General features: G+C 40.1%; 1 protein-coding gene across 1 annotated transcript in view; it reads left to right on the forward strand.

Annotated features, from left to right (window-relative positions):
• The window catches only part of Grd (gamma-aminobutyric acid type A receptor subunit Grd), a 161522-nt gene that overhangs the window by 36743 nt on the left and 97445 nt on the right, over positions 1–27334 (forward strand). The window contains exon 2 of the mRNA XM_083119073.1: positions 20736–20828. Coding sequence (XP_082975199.1) covers positions 20767–20828 — 62 coding nt within the window. The 5' untranslated portion in view covers positions 20736–20766. The remainder of the gene's footprint in view (positions 1–20735; positions 20829–27334) is intronic.

Consider the following 27334-nt stretch of genomic DNA (forward strand, 5'->3'; position numbering starts at 1 on the left):
GTTGCACGTGGGTGCGTAATTCGTTTAGCGTTCTTTAGGCACGTAGTTCGTTAGAAATAAACAGCCTTGCACGGCGCATTAATTTTTATTTTGCTCGGTAAACAAATCAAAGAAAAAAAAACTGGTGATTGCGAATAAAAAAAGGAAAGAATGTATATGAACAAGCGGAAGGAAAAGATGCATGTGGATGCGTATGTGAATGGTCAGGAAACCGAATTGCATTAGCTGCATTAAATTTACACAGAAAGTGTTTCGCTCAATTCAATTATCATCGTAGTGCGTGGCTTTCACATCAGAATAAGGGACAGAGGGTGCGTGAAAAGTCTGGCAGAGGGGGAAAGAGAAATGGAGTTGCACTGAAAACAGAGGGAGAAAAGAAAGAACCAGCGTTCATTTTGTGTAAACAGTGCTTTTTTTGAGAATTTTGCTTTGAAATTGGTTCGGCGCAGAGTGTGGCCGTAGTGAGTACGATCTGTATAAAGACGAAAGATTCGCTCTATGTATTTGCTCTCTGTTGATAGAAACGAAACGTTGTAGTGGTCACGTAACGAATGGTCATTCAACACTCGTTCGCCACCGTCCAATGAAAATCTAAGGGGACTGACCATAAAAGAAAGTGGACGACCAATTTTAAAGTGTTAAAAAAAACAAAAAAAAAAACAGCATGTTTGTGCATCCATCTACGACACAATGCAAATACATTGTATGGATCATCTATCCTCTCCCTCTTAGCGTACACATTTGCACCTTTTTCCGCCTGTACAGCACTGTAATAGCCAGAGTTGCGTGTGGCACATCTTTTGAAAAAGTCCGTAAAAATGGTAAGTTACAAGCAACAGTGACAAAAACATTGTCGATTATGAAAACTCCTTCCTCCTCTTCCACAAATAGAAACATAGTTTGGCGATGTAAAACATAGCTGCTTTCCAGCAGCATCGGCTAAAAGGCGTTCTCCTGAGCAGCCATACGCAGGCACATGAGGAAATGCGAAATGACATGTTTATCTACACTTATTTACGTTATCCGAAAATCTTTCATGTGCGCCAATTTGAATTAACAGTAGACGAGAGTCAACCCTCGTCTCCTGTTTAGAGTAATACAGTGAATGTAAAAATTTCATTGGAGGGATGATATGATGCTTCGTGCAAAGAAATCGCTGCCATACGTGAAAACATATTCTTGTAATGTATGTCCAACAAATGGTCATTTAATTATAAACACTGGTTCCGGTTTCATCTAGAGACAAGTTTACTATAAAAGTATAATATGTCTATTGTAAATTGCAATAATATCTACAGAAATATTCAGTCGAGTTAATATTAATTAGTGAATTAGTGACCTGTAACGGAATGTGATATAATTGAGTAGTTTCATATTAATTTGCTGCAGTGCTTAAGTTATTTTTATTTCATAGTAACTATAACGAATGAATTTGGTAACACCTCCACTATGAAAATAAGTTCACACAGTGGAAAAAGGTATCTATCTTTTCGCATTTCTGTCAAGACAGGAATATTTCTTTTGTAATTTCCTTATTTTGCGTCACTTTTATGCGTGCCCCTTTTGTCTATTCGTGAGAAGAACGAACGAATTACAATAAGATGAAATTGACGAAGTGGTACTCATAAAGAAGATTCATACCGAGGCAGGGATTCGAACCTGAAACGTTCAATGGCGAGATCATCAAACAATCACCACTCAACACATTCAGCCACTGAGGCTGAAAGAACCAAAGGGAATAAGTATCACGAAGAAAGATTGGCAGATCACATTGGGATAATCACCTGGCTTTACTATACGCATCTACTTACTTCATATAAGGTAACTGGGGGGAATAACGCCATGTTAAGCTGCTTCGATTTTTCCTGGCATTATAAAAAATCTGGCAATGCAAAAACTCGATAAGGTAATAGATGCATTTTTTCGCTAGCAACAAAAAAATTATGGTATCTTTATTTCAAATAGTAAATTTTGTGAGAGCTGTTTTCTAAGAAGGTGCATTTTGGCATTATTTCCCGCATAGCCAGGTAATAACGCCACATGTGTAAGGGTAATAACGCCATACTTTAAGAATGTCCCAATAAAATAGATAAATGGTAATTACTCACTTTATACACACTTGAAGCATTATTCATTCTACAACTATTTAGAAGATGCCATAACATGCAACGTATAATAGGTTATATTAACATAAACATATAGTAAATGGAAATGTAGGCTATATAATACATAAAAACAGATTCTATTTTCCACGTTTATTTATTTTCTACAGTTCTGATACATTTTTTATCTCTTAAAATCTATAACTTTAAGTGAGAAAACAAAATTAAATGTGTTCTTCTTGGTATGTCAATTTTTTTTTTTTGCTGCGCCATTTACAGAGTTTTTGCCTTCACGTATAGCTTTCATAGCTGCTTCCAGTATTTCCTTGGGCCATTCAGTCCGTTGATGTTTTTTCGTGTACTTCCGTGGCATCTAAAACACAAACCGAAAGCAAACAATAAGTGCCCGTGTTGAAGATATCTCATAGCAAAGTTGGCGTTGTTACCCCAAATTGAAGTTTGCTCTATTACCCATAATACGCAAGTTCCTCTTTCGGAATGCATTTTGCTTCTTCCTCAAAACAAAGAGAATTAGTTAATAGTATGTTTGGAAAACATAACGACCCACGTACAAAAATAATACAGAGCGCGAACATCTAACGTGAGCAAAAAACTTCTGCACACTAAGAACTTACCTTCTCAATTTTACATCAGTGTCTCCGAGTGGCCGCTTTCACCACAAACAGCTAACTCACACTGGGATGAATGGCGCGACGTCAGAACAAAGGAATCACGTGACTTATTTGCTAGTAACGCACACACTGCATATGCCATCTATCAAATTCACTTTCAACTTTTCACCTGGCGTTATTACCTCAATAGGCGTTATTCCCCCAGTTACCTTATTTTTAATATCTATGGTAATCATCCTCTTATAATGTAATGCCTTCTCAGGATTATCTGTTTACAAGAAAATCTTCAACATATTGTGAATCAATAACAAACTTGTTGCTTAGCAACTACAAAATGTAACTTCCATACCTGACAGTTACTTCCACGGTCACTGTCATCTATTACTATACAACCGTACCACTTTTTTCTAGATGTTATTTCATGGATGTAAACCCGCGTTTATCCAATACTTGTGGTGATACCTGTTCATTTTATTTTTGTGTCCACACATTTTAAATGTCCGCAGCCTTATCTTTCCTGCTACATCTTTACTTTGGTTCCGCTCTACATTAAACCTATTTCAGGAACAACGTTTAAAGGCTTGGACTACATTTTAACATAAGGTGAATACTTATTTCAAGCAGCTCCTTATGTTGACTAGTAAGCTCAAGAAATTTCTGTATCCTTCCGCACATTCCTTACCGAGGATGGAAACACCTCCTTAACTTAACGTTTTCACTAATCGAAATATTGTTTTGACATTTTTGATCCGACTTTCGATATCGCCACTGAAGTTCCCAGATTCGAGTCCCAGAGTGGGTGTGGACTTTGTGAGAATCCCTTGATCAATATAATATAATCATCAATTTCCATCAGTCGCGATTGACTAAAAGTGACATAAGAAAGACGTTAAATCAAACTTTTTACATTCACTTTGCATAGCATGTTTTGAGTATCTAAAAAGTAATACTCCCATGAGCACCTAAGTAAAATTCCACCTACCGTACATATTTTTTCCTCTCGTTTGGCTATACACACTTTACCCTTAAGATAAACACGTATTTTTTTAAAAAAAAAATCGCTCAATCATTTACCCCTTTGGGCAATATCTATAAGTTCTGTGCTAATAAAGGTATTAGTTCTTTCAAGTCGTAGAATGTGTAGCTACTTGCGCAATTCCTTCATGCTTATGATTGGAAAAATGAAAATACATAATATTCTAAAGGGAATTAAAATAATATGGCTTCGCAAATCTGGTAGATTAGGGAGAGAGTCACCTGCAACGATTTGATTGAATTGGACATCATTTATTTGCACCAAAGTCAACGTGAACAGGAGTCGAAAAAAAAACAGATTGATAAGTAGTTAATAGTGCATAACGGACGATAATTGGAAATGGACAGCTTCTATAATAAAATTACAAGAATTTAGATTTTGGTTTAATGAATCTAAATTTGTAACAACCCTCTTGATGAAGTGAGGTTTCTGCCTGATGGATGGTTACCCACTGGGACATGGAAATCATTACAGCTCTTTTATCCAACTGTTTTGCTGCATTACAAGCGTATAAACTTCATAACCAGAGCAATATAGCAAGTAAATTTCAAATTTGATCCGAACGAACAATTCTAAAAATAAGGCAATGTTACAAATGGGTCTCCCAGATATCATAACGGCCGACGCTGAAACCTTGTAATCTATGCTGCCTGACTTCGAAAGATTGTCAGATAGACTATTAGGGACTGGACCTACAGTTTCGAGTGGGTTCCGAATAACTGTGCAATGTGTCCCCAGGGTTGTTAAAGGTACAGGAACCAATAAATTCTAATTGGCTCTGTTGGGTTTCGCAACAGAAGCGGAACCTTTTTCCTCGCACAATTTAAATTCGGTCCAAGTTGCCTATTGGTTCATTGAAAAAAGGTTCCTGGACCGTATTTAAATTGATCCGGAAAAAAAGGTACCTGGGCCGATTTGCAATACTTTACGCATACAAAAGTTCTTTACGGTCCAGAACCCATTTACGCTTGCTGATTTTCTCTCTTGGACCGAAATTGAATGTGCTTAAAATTCCTAGACCTTTAACAATCCTGTGTGAACCTTCCAACTGGGAATCGAATCCGGGACTCCTTGATTAGAAGACGACAGTATTACCAAAACGCTGTCGGACCTTTAGTAGTTCAAAATCCACTTTAAAGTATAGCCACAGTCGCGATTATTCTATCAGAGAAGAAAGTGAACATTTTGAGCTTTGACCAGTCTTTCTTTGAAACAGATGACCTTGTTGAATTTGATGATGAAAAAATATTTTCCCCTTAATTTTAATTGGAAACGGAATGTGTAAAAGAACAAACTAATAGAACATCTTTGAAGGGAAAACTGGAAAATGATTCCGAGAAGATGTTAATTTTCTCCCGAGTTCTCAAGAGTCCTTTCTAACTAACCATATCTATTGAAATGATATGTGAGAAGGTGTCTCTTCTGAATTGAAGAGTTTTGTAGCTGAATAAAATTCCAAACACGCATTTTCTTTAAAAGTGTGTAAAGAAATCCACATCTATGATATCTTCCATGCAGTCTCTTCGCCAACCAAGTATGTGTGAGTTGATATAAAACTGGCAAATTGACGTTGAATCTTGTGAGAAGAAATTGTGCTTTCACATGGCAAAAAACTTGGCAAAGCTGAGAATGCCAGAGAAATTCCATTATCTTACCCTCTTGTCGTTCTTAATTCACAAAGTCCTGAAGAACAGACCATTATTACAATGCTTTCAAAACCTGCTCAGATTAGAATCCAATTAATTGCTGTGCATTACATCACTTTGATGTTTCCTGTTGATAATATATTTCATTCCATAAGCATGTAAATCATATTGATCACTTTCTAATACAGCTACACAACAGTACGTAAATATATCATTAATTGCTTTGCTGCGGGGAGAGGGGACCTGATTATATTACGTTAATTATAAACTTGATAGGTAAAAGTAAATGGGGATATGGATTTCTTTATTGAACTCTCTTTCCTCTTCTTCGCATTTTTATAATTGCTCTTACAGAATCCTCGAAAAGTGGAGTATTTCATTACAGTATCCAAACACTGCCGACTCAGTGGCCGGCTGCGTTAAGTAGCAGACTTTCGATATCGCAGCTTGGAGTTTCGGTCAGGGCTTGGATATTCTTAGTGACTGTCTGTTCATGAGTTTCATCTAATCATCACTTGTCATTGTTACGATTATCTAAAAGTTACCGAAAAGCTGCACTAATGAACAAATATACAAATTCACAGTAACCTATTAAACAACATTTTGTTCCCAATGGCAAATTTAACCACATTCTGACAATTTCGTGTACGAAGTCTTGTCCAATGCTCTCTTAGTTTACTTGTGAATGAAAGATAAGCTTGCTCTATCGTCCAAAGTAAAAATTAAATCATTAAGCACAACGTACTGCATAAAAAGTATATTTCTCTATTCAGCTTTGCATTGCGTTTTTGAAACGTGATGAGATAATGTCAGGAAGATTTGATATCGAAATTACGAACAGACTATGCTATCGTCCAGAAATTATTCTTTGGGAAGATAGGTGTCTATGTAGACTTAATTTTTTATTTGTTTTAATTATATTTTATGCCACCCATCAAGAGAGTTTGTACAAAATATAATGTGATATTTTGTACGGGTTTTAATCAGCTTCTTGCAAATTTATTTATTGGCTTGTCCTGAAGCTTTCCTCCGACGAAGGAAATTGCATTCTCTTGGGTTACTGAGCACCGAAAGTTCGGAAAAGTTTCAGAGCTTTTCTGACTAATACCATTATGCGTATTTGTATTCGGGGTTATTTGGTGACGAGTTTTTTCCTAGGCTAGCCGCGACGTTTGACGTCACATTAGTCTTCAACACATTAGATGGAGTCAACCCGGTATATATGTATTTTATGTTTAAAGATCCCATGGAAGATGAGGCATACGCCACGCGTAGTTTCGTTGTCCATGCTCTAGGTTGATGATAGGCAGGATGTCGATGAAAAATCCTGAAGATTAATTGAATTTTGTTTTAAGTCCACTTCATGCTAATCGAGACTATTAGGTTGGTGCGAATGAAATGTCCGGCCCAGGTGCGTCATTGCCAAAGGCCAAAAAAATCAAAACTACAATACCTGGTTAATCAAAATAGTCGCCGTCTGCAGCCACACACTTTTGTCATCGCTCAGCCAACAATTGGATTCCATGGCGAAAGAAGTCTGGAGTCTGCGACGCAAAGATCTCCTCAACGGCATGTTGCACCGCCCGATCATCAGCGAAGGTCTTCCCTGTCAGGAAGTAATCGAGATGCCAAAAGTGATGGTAGTCAATGGAAGAGAGGTCGGGAGAATATGCTGGATGAGGAAGGGTTTCATATTGCAACTCATGGAGAGCCTGCACCGTCCTTTGCGCGACATGTGGGCGAGCATTGTTGCGCAACACGAGGACACCATGTCTGTGGACCATTGCTGGATGCTTGTGGAGAAGTTTGTGGTGCATTTCATGGAGTTCAGCACTGTAACAATTTGCATTGATGGTTTCACCTCGCCTGAGAAAGACATGATGGATCACATCCACCATAGACCACCATACCAGCAACAACACCTTCCGTGGGTGGAGAGGTGGTTTCGGAAACCGCCCTGGACGTTGATCACGATCCAACCATTGCCCTGATCGTTTATGATTGTCATAGCAGATCCATTTTTCATCTGGAGTGACAATCCCATGCAGGAAACCATCCCAGTTATTCCTTACACTCAGAGAACTGCACATCTCCAGACGGCGAGTCTTGTTGGCCGGTGTCAAATCATGTGGTACCCATGAGTCCAACTTTTTCACTTTACCGATCGCACGGAGCCACCGAACGACAGTGGTATGGTGTGTGCCTAACTCGTCTGCAATGGCACGAACACTTTTCCGAGGGTCCGCTTCCACGGGGTTCCTGAGGAGCTCATCCGAACATGATGTTGGTCGATGGCCACTGGGTTCATTTTGCAATGCTGTGTCACCGGAACGAAATTTGACAAACCAGCGGCGAATGGTGCGTTCATTTACCATTCCTGGCCCAAATGCATTGTTAGTGTTTTTGGCGGCTTGCTGAGCAGAATGTCCCAGTTTGAATTCGTAAAGACAAATCACTTGCAATTGGGTGTTCTCCATGGTGCACTTTCAGACGACCCTGCCTCCTGACTGTCTGGGTGCTCCAGCCTGTTTGCTGGACGTATACAGAGTTTTTGACATTAGACCTGTGACCTCAGTCAATTCCTGTGCTGTGCTGTTGAGGTGAGCTTCCCACCAGACGTCAAAGCGGACATTTCATTCGCACCAACCCAATACATTTGAGTATTGGATCCGAACTACTGTGCTTCCACTGGATATCGAATACGGAACCCTTAATTTCGCCACTTGCGAGGCACTTGAAGAATAGTGAATGACATGGAACTGCTTAGGTACTCACCTGGTCGACATACTACAAGGAAACTCTTCATACTCGCTGGATTTATTTTATCGAAATATTTGTGTTTCCTCGTTTTGACACGCCTTGTATTAATAACGCTCCCTTTGTCCCTTAGGAATTCGTAGAGGCAGGAACTGAAGACGAAGGAAAGAAATTCGAGGAGGATTGGGTTGTCTCTTAAGTTTATAAAGCTCTCTGTAATATTTTGCACACCTGATCTTTGTCGTCGAGTTCTCTAACAAATCTCGAGTGTCTCACGAGTTGTGAAAACCTGTCCTCAAATGTTCCGGTGTTCGGTCCCCTTTGGATACGAGGATCAGATATCTTTTGCATCTCAAAGGGGGGAACCCCTCGCTTCATCTTTCTCGGATCTTCAAGAGACGTGTGTATCGGAAGAACACTTAAGCGACCGACACCCACGTTGGGCGAGATATTATTTAGGAGCGTATTTTTTATCCTCTTTTCCACACGAGGACTCTTCTTGCAAATCTGATTTCAAAATTTGATTTAGTTGCACCAGTAAGGATGTAACCACCTCGAGCTAATACTCTTAACCTGTATCTTCTTATTAACCTCCTAAACTGTAGTCGGTAGGGAGGGAGACCTTGGTTTGATTCCTGTGGTCGTGAAGATTTCTCTGCTAATGCGAGCGCCTGAGGTTTAGCGTTAATGCGGGCACAGCATGGTTTTCCGCTGTGGCTGAGATCGATAATGGATAGAGCTCTACCCACACCCCTTATATGCTTTCCTGCAATGTGCCTTACCGATGTCGTATTGGAACGGTGCCAACATGTAATCAAGGGATTCTGGATTCAATTTCAGTGAGGAGGCGCATTGCGCAGTGATTGGGATCAAACCTGAAACTATAGGTCCAGTCCTGATTAGCCTATACAAACATAATGTATAAAAACATAAACATTCTTCACTATTTGCAACACGATCCTGGAACATATTTCAATTTAGAAAAATTAACAGTTTTTATATTGCACCCTGATAGCACTTGATATATTGAAAAGAGAACAATCCATATTTGCATTGTCTTACTTTGAGTCGCTTTTCTTCCATATTTAGATAGTCACGAATATTGATTGAATTGTTGTTTTTAAGTTCACTTTATGCACATAAAGGCTAATCGAGACTGTACCTACAGTTTGAGGTAGGGTCCGAATCACTGTGCCATGCGGCTCCACCGGGCATCCAATCCGAGACCCCTTGATTACAACATAATTACACATGATCATTAAATTCATTGGATGACAGCTCCTTTACAAAGAAACAATCGTGTGTAATAAGCTCGGTCACAGGTGCTCCTGTAAGACAAACAACCAGTGACAGACTGGCGGTTTCTCGATGCGCGGGAGGATGTGTTTTTTTTGCTACTTGTCACGTACTACGCCCGTTAGAGATGACTCCAGGAGCGAGCGATCTTTACCCTTGCCTTTTTCGAAGATTCATTGTAAGCTCTAGTCAAGAGGTGGGGGAGGGGACCATCTTCCTTGATTTTTGAATCCGCCTGCGAAGGAACCTAAACCAAAAGGCACAAAACAACCTTTTTGCAGTTGGAACCTCGAAACAACCTCGTCTTACATATTTTAAGCACTAATAATTCTAGACTGTTCATGAAAAAACACTTAAGTCAAAGAATGCAATTTTATGTTTATTATCTTAAAAGGAAAGTTACAGACCTGATATTCGTTTTGGATCATTACTGTTTAGAATATTTACACATGTCCAACATAAAATTACTAGTATATTAATACAGGATGATTCAAGAAAATGTTAACACTATAAGGGAAAATCGAATATTTGCTTAAAGGACGAAACTTTGCTGCAATGACACAAATTTATTCTTGTTTAGTGTGTTATACAGTATGTTTAGTGTGTGATAATCTATTTGTTGAATATAATTCAAAGAAGTAAACATAGACGGTGAGTAGTACATTTTCTATTTCCCATATAATGTTATCATTTTTTTAATCACCCTGTACTTATAGTATTTTCTTTAATTGGTTCAGTAAAGCAACAGAAAATCGCAATTTGTGACTTATGTTCCTTTTGCTGAACACTCTTGAATTGAAATAGACATTAACAGACAAAACACTATACAATTGACATATAATGATTGTAGTATTATGAAACAAACTTCTGTACTGAAAGCGTACGAATTTGATCACGAAAACAAAAAACGGGCCTTTACAGCAATATCAGATCTCAACTTAATACAGACCTATCATTTGACGCAAACGAAAAGTAGCAAGTATGACAAAAAAACAAACCAATAATAAAGCTTAAATGCTATCCTCTGCTAATACGCTGTCAAATACCGTTAATACGGTATTTGACTGGTATGTATTTCCAGTTCTTTCACGGTTGTATGTACTTTGTCCTTTCCGCAACTTTAGCTCTATTCATGGCCCTCAAGGGTAATGCGGACGCTAACAACCTGTGCCCTAGGCCGGAATATTAATGCTCATTTTACATGCATTTTGAAACTTGATAACGCCTTTTTCTTCTCCTTGACGTGTCGTCCGCATGGAACGGACGTGTGTGTTGCGCATTGCATGACTCCAGGATATGTTGCGTGTTTTGGCGTAAGCGATTGCCAGGAATGCACGCGGGAAGATAGTGGACACTTCGCTGAATTCAACCATGCCCTACAATGAAGGTCCATTACGTTTACCAAATGCCGTATTGTACATCGCTTACGGCATTTCGCAGATTAACGTTTTACGGAAAGAAATGATCAAAACAAAAATAAAAATATCGTGAGAATTCGTGATGTTATTGCAACATTGTTAAGATCTGACAGTGACTTTGTATCTCCTCCTGTAATTGTTTTGCAGTGGCACGCAACTACAGGCCTCACATCAGCAAACTTTATGTCTGGACGACCCTGATCGTCTCAAAACATAATTACTGTAATATCGAAAGTCTTGAAGGGCGTAAGTGTTTATTCTTGAGAGGAGATAAACCAGCCAAGGGCGCCCACACAGGAGACACTAGTCCCCACTGAGATATCTGGGAAAACTCGCATATTTCGAATGGTGAACTTGTAGCGTGGAAACATTGATAAAGAGTGTCGTGAAAGACAGCAGAATAAGCTGTCCCTGCATCTTGAAAAAATATCTACAAAAGAGCAAAGAACTGTTCATAAACAAAGTGATAGATAATTAAATTAGGCACACTACGTAGAATTTTCAGCGAAAAATGCAGGCTCGACCAGGAGACTGTTGTACCGTGCCATTGCTCTACTATTGAGCTACCGAGGTAAAACGGCGGCAGCGAAAAATCAGATTAAGCTAGGCCGGCTCGGTAGCTCAGTGGTGTCGGCCTCTGTGACGGGGTGTTATCTCTAACATTGCTATGTTTTTATATGGAGAACAGAAATATAGTCTCTTTATAACCTCTATAATTCACTATACTTATTATCTCGGATTTTAAAAACTAACACATCTACACATTCGAATAACAGTTGTTTTATGAGCTACATTTGACGAATCCTACTGTACATGTATCTGAAATATTTGTGGTTGTATTCACAAATATTATGAAAATATTACTTAAATACTACGAAAACATTCAGTTTCTTCATAAACATTTCTTTCCTACTGAGTGGATTTGATAATTGTTGAATCGACATCTTTCGTTGTCAGGCAGACGCACTTGCCAAAAAATAAGACCACGATTTATGAAATGAATTGAAGCAATTTAAGGCTCGCAGGAAAAGAATGTAAAAATTGAGTATCGTGAAATATTCCCTGTCTGATTTGAACAGCATAGCGGGAGAGTGGATTGTTCCAGAGGAAAAGAAAATTTTGCAGCCAAGCTGACGTTGCAGCAAGCACACAAATAAAGGCGATGCCAACATCAGCAGCTCCTGGTGCACTTAATCGAGTGAATGCAGGCGTGAATTGTGTCACAAGAGAACAATCAAAGTAATTTTCGCCTAATGACAAAACTCAATTCCATATAATTGGCTATCTATCTTCCATAATTGCTCAGTTACAAAATTATACAGTTTGCTACTCTGAATCCCATTAGTTCTAGCATTAGCACTAGATTTTCCACCTAAAACAAGTACCGATGTGATTATTCTTTACAATGCTCGATTCGAAAATATTAAACGTTATTTTTCTCTATTTTCTTGACAGAATTGAGACTACTTCCTTGTCCCTCGAGTCGAATTTCAATGTACTCTGTATGAATCTATTAACACTTGATTTGATTTGATTTTTGTTATTTGGAGTAGCTTTTCTTCAAATTTTGGCTAATCGCGACGATGAGTGATGATATGATAAAATTTATGAAGGGACGCTCAAAAATAACACCCATGCCCAGGCTGGGATTCGAACCTGAATCCCCTGGTGTCGTACCGCGCCGTGTTAAACACTCCGCTGCAAGGTCAGAGCACATGCTGATAATCTCAACTATAATTTCATGTCCTTCATTGCTTGCTCAGTCAGTCTGTCCGTCACAAAAGCCTCTTTTCTACTGAGAATTTTTCTGGTCAACTGTCGTTACAGTAAAATGGACTTGAAGGTTGTATTTATCCTTGAGATTTTTTCTTGTTGTTCTTGTTGATTTGGTGTTTTAAGTCCACTTTATTCACAGCAAGGCTAATCGGGACTGGACCTACAATTTAAAGTGGGATCCGAACCACTTGTGCCTCCACCGGGTATCGAACCCGGGATCTCTTGATTACAAGGTGACGTCCCTACCATTGCGCCAGCGGGAGGCCCAAGAGATTTTTTCTTGTATCCTAAAACATAATGCCTTGAATATTTGAAAGTATGGAATAGTAAAACATACTAGTTTGAAGAAAAAAAAGAACTTAATATTGTCCCATCATCAACATAAATTGACATGAATCTTAATAATTGTATCTGCACTACATCCTGTAACCTATGGCACTATAGGTATTTTCAGTTCTTACGGCGGGCGCTCCACAAGCTGGCAAGGGAAGTGGGGAGCGGGGAAGACACCAATCCAGCGCGATATGAAACGCACCAGCCTGTAGAACGAGGTACACCGCTGTTGTCTGGTTGGTCTGCGGCGCATTTCCCGCTCCCGACTTCCCTTGCCAGCATGAGGACCTGCCGCCGTAACAGTAGAAAAGACCTATACTAATAGTTAGTTATTACATACATTTTATTCACATTTTAAGTACTACTCAATTCAATGCATTATTTTATCATTGCACAATCTCTTTATTGTATAAATATTCCTTGTGTATTAAGATCATTATTTTCCCTTCTTTATGATTGATTCTCTATATCTGTGACAAGCGTTTGTTATAAGAACGACCCTTGAGAACGAAACGAGTCTGCTTATATAAAGACCCATTCTATTGTATTCGATTTGTTCTTTGCATAAAATTGAATTAAAACACCAACTCAACACAGTAAGCCTAATCGGGACTGGACCTACATTTTAAAGTGGGATCCGAACCACTATGTGCCTCCACCGGGTATCGAACCCGAACCCGGGGTCCTATTGTATTCTATTCATAAACAAATTAATCATCCATCCACTTTACCAAAATCTTGGACATACTCAATTCCAGGAAATAAAGCACACGGCTTAAACTCCTTTCTGATATCAATGATTGTAATTCTATATTAATTTTCGCAAGATGTAATTAGCTCGTAGATCACAATAAATTCATTACAGAACGAACTTAAACTCAAGAGACAGCGAAAAGAGAGATGTTTGCTGAGGGGCTAAAAAGAGACAAAACACTGCTGTAATTACGTACGAGAGTTATAATCTATCTTGCCTGCAATCAAACAGTTGCCAAGCAAGACGACGGGTAAAAGATGTGCTCTACGAATCAGTTTAATGGGTAACAACGTTACAACGCCGTGTTATAAATCCTGACTAGGTGTTTTGTCCCGTGGTGCCTGATCATTTGAGCCGTGGAAGTGAAGCCGCATCGTCCGTGGAGGAAGCCTCAATTACAGCTTCATTAAGCCTCCTCAGGTGGGGCTGTTGAGTTGCACGAAGGAAAATCTCCGCTGCGGTTGCACCGAAAAATGATCATCTCCTCAGATTTTAATTGTCACGCGAGTGCTTCGTTATCGTGCTCGAGGAACGGTCGACTGACGAGAAGTTTGTCGTCATAGATTCGATGGATTCTTTGCGACAAGGAACATAAATTATGCGACATGCCTGGAGGATCATTCAAGTTTTTCAAGCTTGTTCAAGAGCCCAAAGTGAAACTGAATTTGGAGATTGAGGTTCGTACCAATTGTCCCGGTAGAAGGTTTGTTCATTCTTGGGACTAGAACGGCAACCTTTTGGCCAGCATTAATGAGTTCTTCAGACCTGTGTTTTCTCAGCACGGAAATTGCGCTGGATGCGATTTGATTCGAGGTCTCCATGATTACCAGTTTATATTTTTGTATAGTTTTTATTATTTTACATTGCATTTCTGCCTCTTGAGGATAATCACGACAACAGCAATGAATGAAGCCAGATGCCATGGCTCTGTGAAGCCATCGGGATAAGTTTCACAGCTTGTCACCATGCTTGCCCATCTTACATTTCACCTGTTCACAATTGATTCTTGATTTAATTTAATTTTATATTATCGGCAAATCATCGCACAGGCTATTTTTCCCGTCACACAATACAAGAAGAAGCCCCTTAATTAAATTAAAACGAAATTGAGAACAGGACACTAGCAAGTAAATAAAAAATGTATGTTAAGAACTTGCCGAACTCAATTTTTAAAACTAATATAATCATTCATTATTCATTCATTCCATAACAATAAAATAAAATATATGTACAGAAACTTTCTCACTCAATTTCTAAAGTTTAAACTCCTTATCGAAAACTAAAACTATGCTCCGAGGGTAAAATCTCCATACCATAGTTAAAATCTGCGGCTGTAAAAGGACACTCAGTATACACAAGGACAAGAACAGGACAAGACGATCCCGCAGAGGATTATCCTGACCATGGATCCAGCCGCCAGAGCCTCGTTGGCCTGCAAGAAGCAGTTGTGGGGGTGTGATGGGGAATGAGGTTGATTTTTGGGTGCATTACCAAGGTCACTCCTTACATCATTCATTCTCATCAACGCGACTAACACAAGATATAGATGAGTGACACAAAATAACGAAAACGGAGAATGAATTGTGATTATATAAAATTGATAAAGGAACCCACGCAAAGACATGCCATCCAGATGAAAGACTTGAACCCAGAATCATAAACTACGAAATCGATAGACAATTGCTCTGTCAGCGAACCAACATTACTGCCAGTTGTAATTATGTTAAATGATACTAGATGACATATTTTGACTTTGCCCTACAGGTTCTCTCGCAATCATTTAAGTTTGTTTCTTCCGGAAACAGTCGTCCTAGCAGTTGGGTATCGCTACCAACAGTTGATTAATGCGTCGTCGCACCCACGCATGCATTTTCATTTGATCGTCGCCAGGCAACCGGTTCCTGCGAACCAATTCTCAAATGCGTCACTGTGCCAGGACTTCTCAGGGAAATTCAGGGGTACGAATGCAATTTCTCTCAGTTTCACGGTTTGCCCGCAGGATTTTTTCTCATGAGGGGCAGCAGTGCAAAAGTGTGGAGGTTATGAGGATGCTGTCCCCCAGCTGAGACAATCCTCAAGCATCTCTCCATCAGGATAATTTCTCCACGATTCATTCCCCCACCTTTCCCAAAAAAGTGGAAAGCCCAACCCGCAAGCTACAAATTTTCACTTGGAACGCTGGAGGGGCCGAGTAAGATTTCATATCTTGTCCTTCAGTCATAAAAACTCATTTAACATTTTTATTATTATTCTTTACAATTATTCAGATTTAAATTGACTTAAAAATACCCTGACCTTGATCTCAAGATCAGACTTCAGTCCACTATTTAAACAGAAGCTGCTTTTGGCTTGCTTCCTTTCCCTAAACATCTATCACTTTGATGAATTTTCAGCGAAAAATGTAGGCTCGACAAGGACTCGAACCCGGCTCTCTGGCATACAGTGTCATTCCTTTACCACTTTTATTTCTTTTTTAATACGCATACCCCTATGCGGTAGTATCCCCTGAACAACACAAACATCCATCTCCTAACCGGGATTCGTACCCGGGACCCCTTGCGTAGTAGTACGAAAATCCCGGTCAACCTTGAATGACCCTTGTAAAACAGGTAGACATTTCAAACACGATTTCCGTCTGAATGGTAGGTGGCGCTGTGGTCACTGGCACTTCCTGCGAGGTATACACCCTGGCCAACGTGAGTTACAGTTCAGCGACCGGTCCGTGCAGGTTATCGTGAATCATGTCTGAGCTGACAAGAGTTTCAAAGAGGGCAAATTGTGGGTGCGCGTATGGAGGGAGCTTCCGTGACGAAAATAGCGGAAATGTTTGGTGTATCTAGAGACACAGTCTCGAAGATCATGACTGCCTACGAGACTTCCGGAAAAACCGCATCATCGAAGCACCAGCGTGGACGCAAGTGTGTTTTGCGTGACAGAGACAGACGCACATTGGGTAGGATTGTGACCAAGCAGAAGACCACCACGGCTCCAAAAGTCACTGCTGAGCTGAATACAGTGCTTACAAACCCTGTTAGCGTCAAAACAGTCAGAAGAGAACTCCACAAGCAGGGTATTCATGGCAGATCTGCAATTCCCAAACCACTCGTGACTGTTGACCATGCTGCTAGACGGAAACAGTGGTGAAACGCCCATAAAAACTGGACAATGGAGCAGTGGAAGACTGTAATCTGGTCGGATGAGTCATCCTTTACATTGTTTCCAACTGCTGGCCGAGAACGCCAGCACAAGCGTACGAAACAGACTGTCTGTTACCGAGAGTGAAGCATGGCGGTGGTTCAGTGATGATTTGGGCAGCCATATCCGGTATTCTGCCGGACCCATCATCACCTTGCATGGACATGTTACTGCCAGGGACTACGTAACCATTTTGAGTGACCAGCTGCATCCCATGGTGCAAACTTTGTTTCCAGATGGTGATGCCGTGTTTCAAGATGACAGAGCCCCTGTTCTTACAGCTCACATCGTCCAGGACTGGTTTGATGAGCACGAAGATGAAGTGTCACATCTGCCATGGCCTCCACAATCACCAGACCTCAATATTATTGAGCCCCTGTGGTCGGTTTTGGAGACAAAGGTGCGAGCCCTCTACCCACCACCATCGTCTCTACAACAACTTGCAGCTGCTTTGGAGGAAGAATGGTACAACATCCCTTTGACAACCATACGCGACCTGTATTTGTCCATTCCACGTCGAATGCAGGCCGTTCTGCGTGCCAATGGTGGTCCTACTCTATATTAATAAAGGTAATGTGCATTTCTGCAGGTGTTTCCATATTTTTGTCCATCCCGTGTATATGTCCAAAATAATAGACATAGATTCGTGAGAAAAATCAACACTATGATTCCTTGCTGTTTGTTGGTGGTGGGGGGGGGGACGCTCTCCAATGGCGTAGTGTTAACGACGTCTTGTAATGAAGGGGTTCCGGTGGTCCTACTCTATATTAATAAAGGTAATGTGCATTTCTGCAGGTGTTTCCATATTTTTGTCCATCCCGTGTATATGTCCAAAATAATAGACATAGATTCGTGAGAAAAATCAACACTATGATTCCTTGCTGTTTGTTGGTGGTGGGGGGGGGGGACGCTCTCCAATGGCGTAGTGTTAACGACGTCTTGTAATGAAGTGATTCCGGATTTGGAGACGCATAGAGATTCGGATTCCACTCTAAACTGTAGGTTCAGATCCGATTAGCCTATATGTGCATTAAGTGGGCTTAGAAACACTTTGCTGGTCACAATCCATTAATATCAGACACACTTGAAATCCTCACGGTACATTTTATGTATATTTCTTGTTTTACGTTGCTTTCCTGCCTCTTAAGACTAATCGCGAAGATGAGAATGAATGATAATTAGATGGAATTGATGAAAGAACACTGCCAAAGGATAACACATTGCCCAGATCGGGACTCGAACACCGAACTGCCGCAGTGGAGTGGTCAGCGTAACCCGCTGCGAAGCCAGAAGTCTCAGGTTTGAACCTTGTTGTGGCATGTATGTGTCGTTGTATTTATCCTGTCACTGTTTTGTCACTTCAGCATCATCGCCGTGATTATCCCAAGAGGTATGAAAGCGACTTGAAATAACCGAAATGGAAACTGAACACGGAACTTTCTGTGGTGGGGTTGTGAGTCCAACACTGAATGTACTAGGCCACAGAGTCAGTATGGTACATTTTGCTGACCTATTAACCATCTTTCTGACACAAGTACGCTAACGGGTAACATATGCTAGATATATTTTTTCGAAAAAAATCTATATGCACAATATTCACACGCCAATGATCGAGCGAAACTTCACCTTATTTTGATAGGACTTTTGTTGAATATTCCAACGAGAATGTAAATACCATTTTGAATTCTCCACCGAAAGTTGAGACTTCTGGAATTGGGTTTCCTTCTGCACACTTTTGCCCCTGATGAAGCCATTCCTCTCCTGACTTGTTGACTGCAATCTAATTTCTCGCCATGTTGAGCTGACATTTCGATTTCAATCCCCTTGCAAGAACCCTGGCTCCTGTTGACACGCCGGGCAGGGGTTAATCGGTGTATCAGTTTACAAGGACTGTTCGTCGAGCAGGAGGAATCTGGCTTTGGCTAACAAGCTTCGATTGGAAATTAAACTCTTCTTTACATCCTGGCGACAAGTGCAGGAAACAAGTTCGAAACGCGAGAAGAAAATTACCTTCTCCTCCTCCAGATTTCGAATCTCTCTTCAGGAATGTTAATGTACAAATTCTCCCTCGTTTCACCTTGGCCACGGAAAAGTTTCGAGGGTTGTCTGGAAAATAAGGTTCATCTGGCAAAGTCTGCTACTCGTCACGATCTTTTATATCGTGGAAACTGTTGCAATCAGAAATCTGGACCGAAGTTGAATGTTTCGCTGTGTTCTGAAACGCAAATAAATTTTGCACAGGTGGAATTGTAAAAAGTAAGGAGGTTGGTCTTTGACAAGTAGGTTTGCAATTCCGAGAACATGAGCAAATTTTAGAGCTATTTAAATGCGTATCTTTTCACGTCAGATATTCAAACTCTTGAGCCCAGTTAAAGCTAGGACAAATGGTGCATAATGCGTTTTGTTGCGAGACGTTTATAGTAACTTGCAATATATTCCCGGACTGTGAAATGTACTCGGTAGGTCGTATGACTGCCACAGAGGAGAGTCGCGTTCATTCATTCGGGGTTGGTAATCTGAGGTGTTAATTTTCGTCAAAAAAATATCTGCATTTCCTAGAAAACTCTTGGACTTATTCAGTCTGTAATGGATGGGTACCTGGGAGCAACTCTGGGAACAAACACGACCGGAGCTTGGTGTTGATCACATTACCTGCACTATAGCCGAGGTCGGGAATGTGTTGGACCCTACTTCCATATACCCCCTATGTGCCATCATATTCTGTTGCAATACACTGAGGATATATTTACGTTTACACAAGATAGGGAAAATTGCGGCTGAATCATGGCGCTTATCATTTTATTGTTCACTCTTGTCCTATTTTGTGATAATTCCACTCGCTATTACTTGTTATTCCTATACGGTATTTTGTTTTCACGTTTATTCAGTTTTGTGTGGTTGATCATTTATATCTATTTTTACAGGCTCCTTGGCTGAGCTCGTTAAGTATCCAGCGAAGATCCCCGGTTCGAGTCCCGGCTCGTTCTTTGTAAGCGTCCCTTCATCAATTTCAACTAATCAACAATCATTCTCTTCTTCACGTCAGCCAAAAGTGGCTAGAAAGCAACATTAAATAACAAAAATAAAAGTACAAACTTTATAGAGCTCCTTGCTTCTTGCTTGTTGCCTCACCAGAAATTCTTATGACAGTTCTCTTGGGATTTCTATTCTCCTGTGTACCTGTGATAAAAAGTTCTCTCGTAACTCTGAAATGATTGAACATAGAATTCCTTTCAGGAATTTCTAACGTTCTACGAAGAGGATAAAAATACTCGAAAGAAAAGAGGGAAAGTTGGTTTGTTTCTTATTCTTCAAATTAGGCTGTGACAGGCGTTCCCACGTCTCTTTCGTTTCGTTGATGTCATTAGAGGTGCTGGAAAGGGAGAGTTTTATTTGTGAAAATGGACGTGGCACTATGTTTCGCAAAGGGTACATCATTCTAGGTATTATATCGCTTTTCTCAGCAATCCAAGAATATATTTGTCAGTAGAGGGAAAGCATAGAGGAACGCAGGGAACTCCCACCCTGAATCTAACCCAAGACGCTCTTTTAGCCACGTGGAAACTCTAAATTTGTTACATTGCAAATAAGTAATTTTATTTTTATTTGTGTTTGCACGTTGTTTCCAACTCTTGAAAATGGCTTCTAACTAAGAATTCATTTGACATAAACATACCTTTTCAAATCTAACTCTTGTTATGTAAGTGTGGTTAAGAGATTTCCGTAAACCAATTCCTTGGTGGCAAGTGAGGATAATGTTCTCATTAAAGTGTTGTCCTTTGTTTTCCAGAATACCAGACCACACACTCCACGGTGATGACATGGAATTGTCAAGTTGGCTTCTGGCGGCCTTTCTCAATGTTATGTTCGTGTCTACAACAAGGTAAGGAAAATATGAACATTATTTAGTCTCCTCGTTGTCCATATCTAACGCAACATATTGTAACCAATACTTATAACGCTGGTCACTCAGCTCCCCCACAATTAGAATAATTTGCACGTTTCGCAGTGTTCTGGAAATTTTATTACAGATAAATGTGCAACGTCTTGCGCTGTACAGACGCAGCTCGGTCTAGAAGTAGGCCGCCAGGACCTCGTTAAACCGTATTGCAAATGTTTTGCCCTTTTCGTCAAACTTATCCAGTCCGTAGCATTAGAACTTTAGCATAATCTCAAGGCTTGCAGGATATGAATGTTGTTAGCCCAATAGCAGTTTCTCTGTTCTGTACGTTACAATTTTTTTTTTCTGAGGTCTCTAGGAAAATGAAAAATCGCAATAGTAGAGTCGATTGGATTTTTATATTTGTTTAGAAGTGATTTCATTTACATTTACTTTGTTTTAGAATTATTTCCGCAATAGTTACTCAATTGTACATTAGCCTCCCTATTGTTTTTCTAAAAATCTTGTGTACATCTTTATTGATGTTAAATGTCCCATTAAGGGACTCTGCCTGCTATTCTGACTTAGTTTCTTTCTGTAGTTTCGTCAATTATCGCCAGGTGAATGCTGAGATAATCGTAATTTGGCCACGGAGCACCCTTTCAATAGCCCAGTCTAGTTCGTTGCTCTTTTTGACTCACTCTGTACTCACGCGTCTAGAGTGCGCGTCAAATCTCCTGCATATGGCGATAGCCAATAGCAGCGCACTGCAGCGGTGCCATGTCTTACACGGAAAAGAGACAGCGTGTTTGAGCGAAACGCCTTGTCACGGAGAGCACGGAACTAGGCAAAGCTGGCAACGCCGCACGTCTGTGATTCGCTGGTGCTGTTCAGGCTTTCAAGGCCATATGCAGGAGATTTGTCGCGCACTCTAGTTGGTTATACGGTGCAACACCGACTCGTCTACTTCGTTGATTTGGTGTCAAGTTGTGTATTTGGTGTCTGCACCGTTTGCACTACGTTCTGGACCAGTGTACTTTATGGTCAGCTGGTGCACGCTAACTAATGAAATGGGCGTTTAAAGCAGCATACAGGCATTTGTTGAATCTTCTGAACTTGAACATCGCTTATCGTCTGCTTGGTTGAATGTAATTTCCTTTCACCAGCCTGACACCGGGATACACCTGCACTACACCTATACTCAGTTCCATCAATCTCTGGAGCAAGTGAACGAAAACAAGTCTCTGCGCAAGTAGTGACGCGAGAGTGCTCCACCAATGAACACGTGAGAGGGAACGGGACTGCGTGGAGGGGGAAAGCGACTGTCGTTACCAGCCTTCGCAGCAGCGTGTACTGCTTTGCCCACTCGATTTCCCCTATGACTATGCCCGGCCTTGCTCCAGAGGTAGACAGAGTAAACCTTTCATTTTCTTAACTTTACATCTCATTGCGTGTTATCTCCACTATCTAATTTAACTTAACAACAGGAAAAAATATAAGTTAACAACAACAAAATTACATTTCTGAACTATTTACTCAGTAGTACAAATTGCCTTCTCGCCTCTTCGATTCAAAGAGAGGAAATAAAAGAAAAACTTTTCTCTGGCTTCTTTTGATTGACAATGAATCCGTCGGTTGAAATCCTTTGTTCGTGTTGATTTGCCTCTCGGAAGCCACACGCAGGGCGACCTTCTCTCCTTCTCTCCTCAGTTCTTTGTCCGCAGCCAAATATGTTGATTTGGGGAAGCAAACGTTCGAACGCAGAGCATCTATCAAAGAATGAATACAAACGCTTCTTTCCAGCTCCTTCGTCCTCGTATTCTTTTCTCTCTCCTTGCTGCCATTATCCATGAAAAAAAATCTTCTCTCCGAGCACAGCAGCGATCTGAAGGTGGGTGATTGATGACAGTGTAGAAACAAAGTCTTGAGTAGACCCTTCGAAAGCGAGAGCGAAATCAAATCGAAACTTAAGTTTGTAAAATTTTCTGTTATGTTGTAAAACGTCATTCACTGCAGAAAATTCTTCGCGTCACTGCCCGGACATTTTCACAATATGACTACTGTTATTACTATAATGGAAAATAAGCTGACTGCGGCACAGAACTGTTACAAATACCTAGACCTGTAGGTTCCTAACTTGTATTCCGCAGATCACCAGCGGGGCGCTATGTCCACGGACGTTTGAAGAAATATTAGGAATTTTCGAACATATTGTAAGGGTTCGAGGAAAGTAGTCAATCACTTATTAAATAAATCTATTTTAAAATTGAAAATGGGGGCGGGTGAAAACTTAATAATATATTTATAGTTTTTAAAAAATTAAAAAACTGTTTTAATGTAAATGCAACCAGTATAAAATCCACATTTCCAGATATTCAATGAAAAGTCCGGATTCCTGGGCTTTGAGGGTATTGATGTCTTTTGTGAGGACCTATTTGCATGAGAGATTGTTTGCTGATCTTCTTTATATAAAAAATAGATATGAAAACCGTTGGGTAAATGTGAACTCGGAACTCAGAATATATATTTATTAAGGCTGGTACAACGAGATCTGTAAGTGAAATGCAAAGCAAATCTTCTTATTGAAGTTATGCCAATGTATCATTGATGACACTGTTGTTGTTGTTATTATTTTTAACATAAATATGAGTATTGCTGTAATTTGTATAAATGTGGTAAAGAGTTGTTACATATTCGATGCACTCCACAACTTCAAATATTGACGAAGTCCTGGGACAACAATAAATATATTTAAGACAGATTAAGAACCGTTGAACCAGATTATAACGAATACAACTCTTCTTTCGGGTTAACGAATAGGCGAGTCCCTGAAAACAAGAGCGACTTTAGCTCTCGAGAACTTGGAATTTTTGGTTGTTATCCAGAGAGAACTTCGTTGTCGTTCCTCGAAAACTTCTGGTGAAACAAGACTCTGTCGAAATCGACGTTAAGTAGTGAGATTATGTTCGAAGCTGAAATCTCTCATCTCTTAGAACATTGCGATCATTATAATGTACCTGTCAGAAGTATTGAGTGACTATGCTTTGGAAGCAACCTGACCAACGTAACCTCTCGTACCAGAAGCGGCTTTTGCGCATCTTTTGTCTCTGTCGGCAGAAAGGTCGATTCGTTGCCCTTTCCACCTTTCCTCACCTTGTTTCTGGAGCGAGAGCACCTTCAAAGCCCCAGAAGTTACATGCAACAGTAAGTCTGTCTGTCAGTCCATCGGAATGAAGATCCCGAGTCCGTTACCATACGTGCATTTGTGGTAATGTCACTTAGTTAATGACGAAGTATTTTTTTTTCTAAAATGTTTCAACGTAACGCGTTATTTTAAAGATTCTTGTTTACACAAATTTTAGTCAAAGAACTATTCTTGACATCAACTTTAGCTCGCATCTCTCTCGTTTGATGACTTCATCACGTATAGATTAGACTACGATATATTCTGTGGTGACATGGGTATTCGATCTGAACAAACCGTTCCTTTTGTAATAATTTAGAGGCTCTAATTTCAACTTATTTCAAATATCATGTAAATGCATGACGCAAACCGTTACCATTGGCTCGCGATGAGTTACGGTCAGATTCTCTCTGTATCCCAACCGGCGGTGGACAAAAGATTTACGGTAAGTTGAATGTAAAACTTTCTCGTAAATCACAGTCATTGGCTTGTTATTGCCGGTCATAAGCAGAACCTGTAAATCACCTTCGCGCAACGGATGCCGGCAGTGAAAGAGTTTGTAATGTTTCCGCAGCACCGTCTCTGTTGCTGCTTCATTTCTAATAGGTTCGTTTTTACTTTTGTCGTCTCTTATGACTTCAAAATAAAGTGGCGAAAATAGTCTCCGATAAGGCTGTTTAGGCGCCAAAGTGACAGGGACTGGGAAATAGATTTCAAGGTGAGAATAGGGATGGCAAGGACGTCCAAAGAGAGCAGAGTTTAACCAACATAAAAATATAAGCCAGTTCTTACGAAAATAGGGAAGCCTGAGTTATTAAGTTCACTTTTATGCACAGGTAGCATAATTCGGACTGGACCTGAAATTTTAAATAGGCTCCGAACCGCTATGTGCCTCCACCGGGTATCGATGACGTTACCACTACGCCATCGAGAGGCCCCGAAAAATGAGGAAGTATTAAAAATGTCTCACCGAATAAACTGATATAATGTATGTGCCTAAATCAACAATATTATACGTAGCTTTTCTTCAAATTTTGGCTAATCATAACGATAAATATGAATGGTGATGAACCTGATGAAAGGAAAATCGCAAACATACTTGGACAGGACACAACACGTGCCACATGAGTATGAGTATAGTCGCCAAAGCCTCGTTGTCTGCAAGAATGCAGTTCGCGTTGTACTATATGGAAATGAGGCTGTCTTTCGTGTGCCTTCTCAGGTCACCCCCTTCCACCCCAACCCCCTCTTTCGTGGTCGTATCTTTCCATGTAACAGAAATATGTTAACTGTGCCATGTTAATGGATTGAATCACGTTGTTTTACGTCACTTTTCTGCCACTTTTAGCTAATCACGACGAATGTAACGTTAATGTCAATTGGTTCAAGAATATCTATCTGCATTTTACAAGATAGTTAATAGATTAGCAATATTCGTTTATAGAAGTGTATTACTATTGTACAATAGCAATTATAGAATAAACTTTATATACGTTAACATTCGAACTAGGAAATTTGTATCCAGATCACTTTGATTTCAATGCAAGTAGTTGCAATAATATTAATAGCAATTGCGTTTTATTTGTATAATTTTTGTCTAACTTTTCCAGGTTTTAGGGAAGTTCATAATGAAATGATATTAGTGAAAATACCATTCGATTCGCATTGCTATATGCTTTTATGCATTTATGAAACATACAGCAGGAAGCATTTATACCATATTTTCTACTGCCCCATACTATTGAGCTCTCCCATTATGAAATTAAATGTTTGAATTGCAATGAGAACTTATTTTCCTTGGAAAAAGCGCGTGACGCAGAATCCAGCGAAAACAACACGTGACCAATCAACCAATCATTCGTGGAATATTATTCAACCTCTCTAGGCTACGCAATTATCCGAATCTCAATTTGAACATGTCGAGTCATGCAGTGTTAACTGCAAAGTAATTTTTCTGAGAACCAGATGTTTGTGGCACGAAAAATGAGAGAGAGAGAGAGAGAGAGAGAGAGAGAGAGAGAGAGAGAGAGAGAGAGAGAGAGAGAGAGAAATATACGTCTCTCAAAGCAAAGTGGGGAGGGAGGGGGAGCAGAAAAATCTGACTCAATTTGCAGGATTTAATCAACCGGAAGTTGAATGCGCATCGTGCTTGTTCTGGTGAATCCATCAATGCAATTAGATCGTGATGGGATTTCCCGACACTTCATAGCCCTCATTTTTCTCGGAAGCTTCGTCCTCTGCCACCCTGTGAAGTGCCTACGGAACGATGCCTGTTATACAAGGGGTGCCTCACAACTGCTTTCAAAACTTCTTTTTTTTTGGCGCTTTGTACGTTCACACTAAAAAAAATAATTAAAATAAACGTTGAAAAAGTTATTTGTACGTGACTTTTCCCTGAAACTATAAAATAGAGCACAAATTATTTTCGGCATTGCAAAACACTTAACTCTGTACTCTGTCCGGCTCTCTGGAGTAAGAACGCGAATGGGGGCAGAGAAGGGGACAGAGTGAAGCAGTACACGCTGCTGGGAAGGATGGTAACAGCCGTCGCTTTACCCCCTCTACGCAATCCCATTCCCTCTCACCTATTCATTGGTGGAGTCCTCTTGCGTCACTACTTGTGCTTAGACTTGTTTTCGTTCGCTTGCTCCAGAGATACCAGGGACAGAGTATAGTTCAGGATTAACCTTTACATTGTAATGGGAAGACATAACCTTGTTTGTTGATTGCATGATTGATTTGATTTTCTATCACTTTTGGAATCGCGAGGATACGGATGAGTGACGATATGATGAAATTGATTGACACTCTCAAAGAACACTCATGCCCTGGTCAGGATTCGAACCGGAGGCCCTCTATATTCTTGTTTGTACTTTAGTTATTAAGGGCTATATATCACCATCAAGTGAAAGGGTTTGTTACGAATTGGCTGAAAGAGTTAAGAACAGAGTGAAAATATACTGTCGAGATTTAAAGCGCTTAAATTTCACTGATGGGGATATCTGAAATTCGCTAGGACCATGCAGACCAGTATTGCTGTAATTACATAATGAAAAATTTATGCTAAATCGGATGACAGTCGGTTTTCTCTTTCCATCAATCGTGACGATTCCATTTCCATAGAGTACGCTTGACCAACATGTTGTGAATAAGCAAAATAGCACAAAAATTATTTTGTTTCCAGTTATACGATGAGAGTCAAATGAAAACCTTCATTTGTTTTTGTTTCTTATCTAGTAGATTTCTGTATGTAGGGTTGCACAAGTTTGCATTTTAGCTATTGCTGATCTACATATATTTTCAACTTTAAGTTAGTGCGTGTATA

The sequence above is a fragment of the Lepisma saccharinum genome, chromosome 3 (assembly GCF_977018435.1).
Source record: "Lepisma saccharinum chromosome 3, izLepSacc3.1, whole genome shotgun sequence".
In the NCBI taxonomy this organism is placed as follows: Eukaryota; Metazoa; Arthropoda; class Insecta; order Zygentoma; family Lepismatidae; genus Lepisma; species Lepisma saccharinum.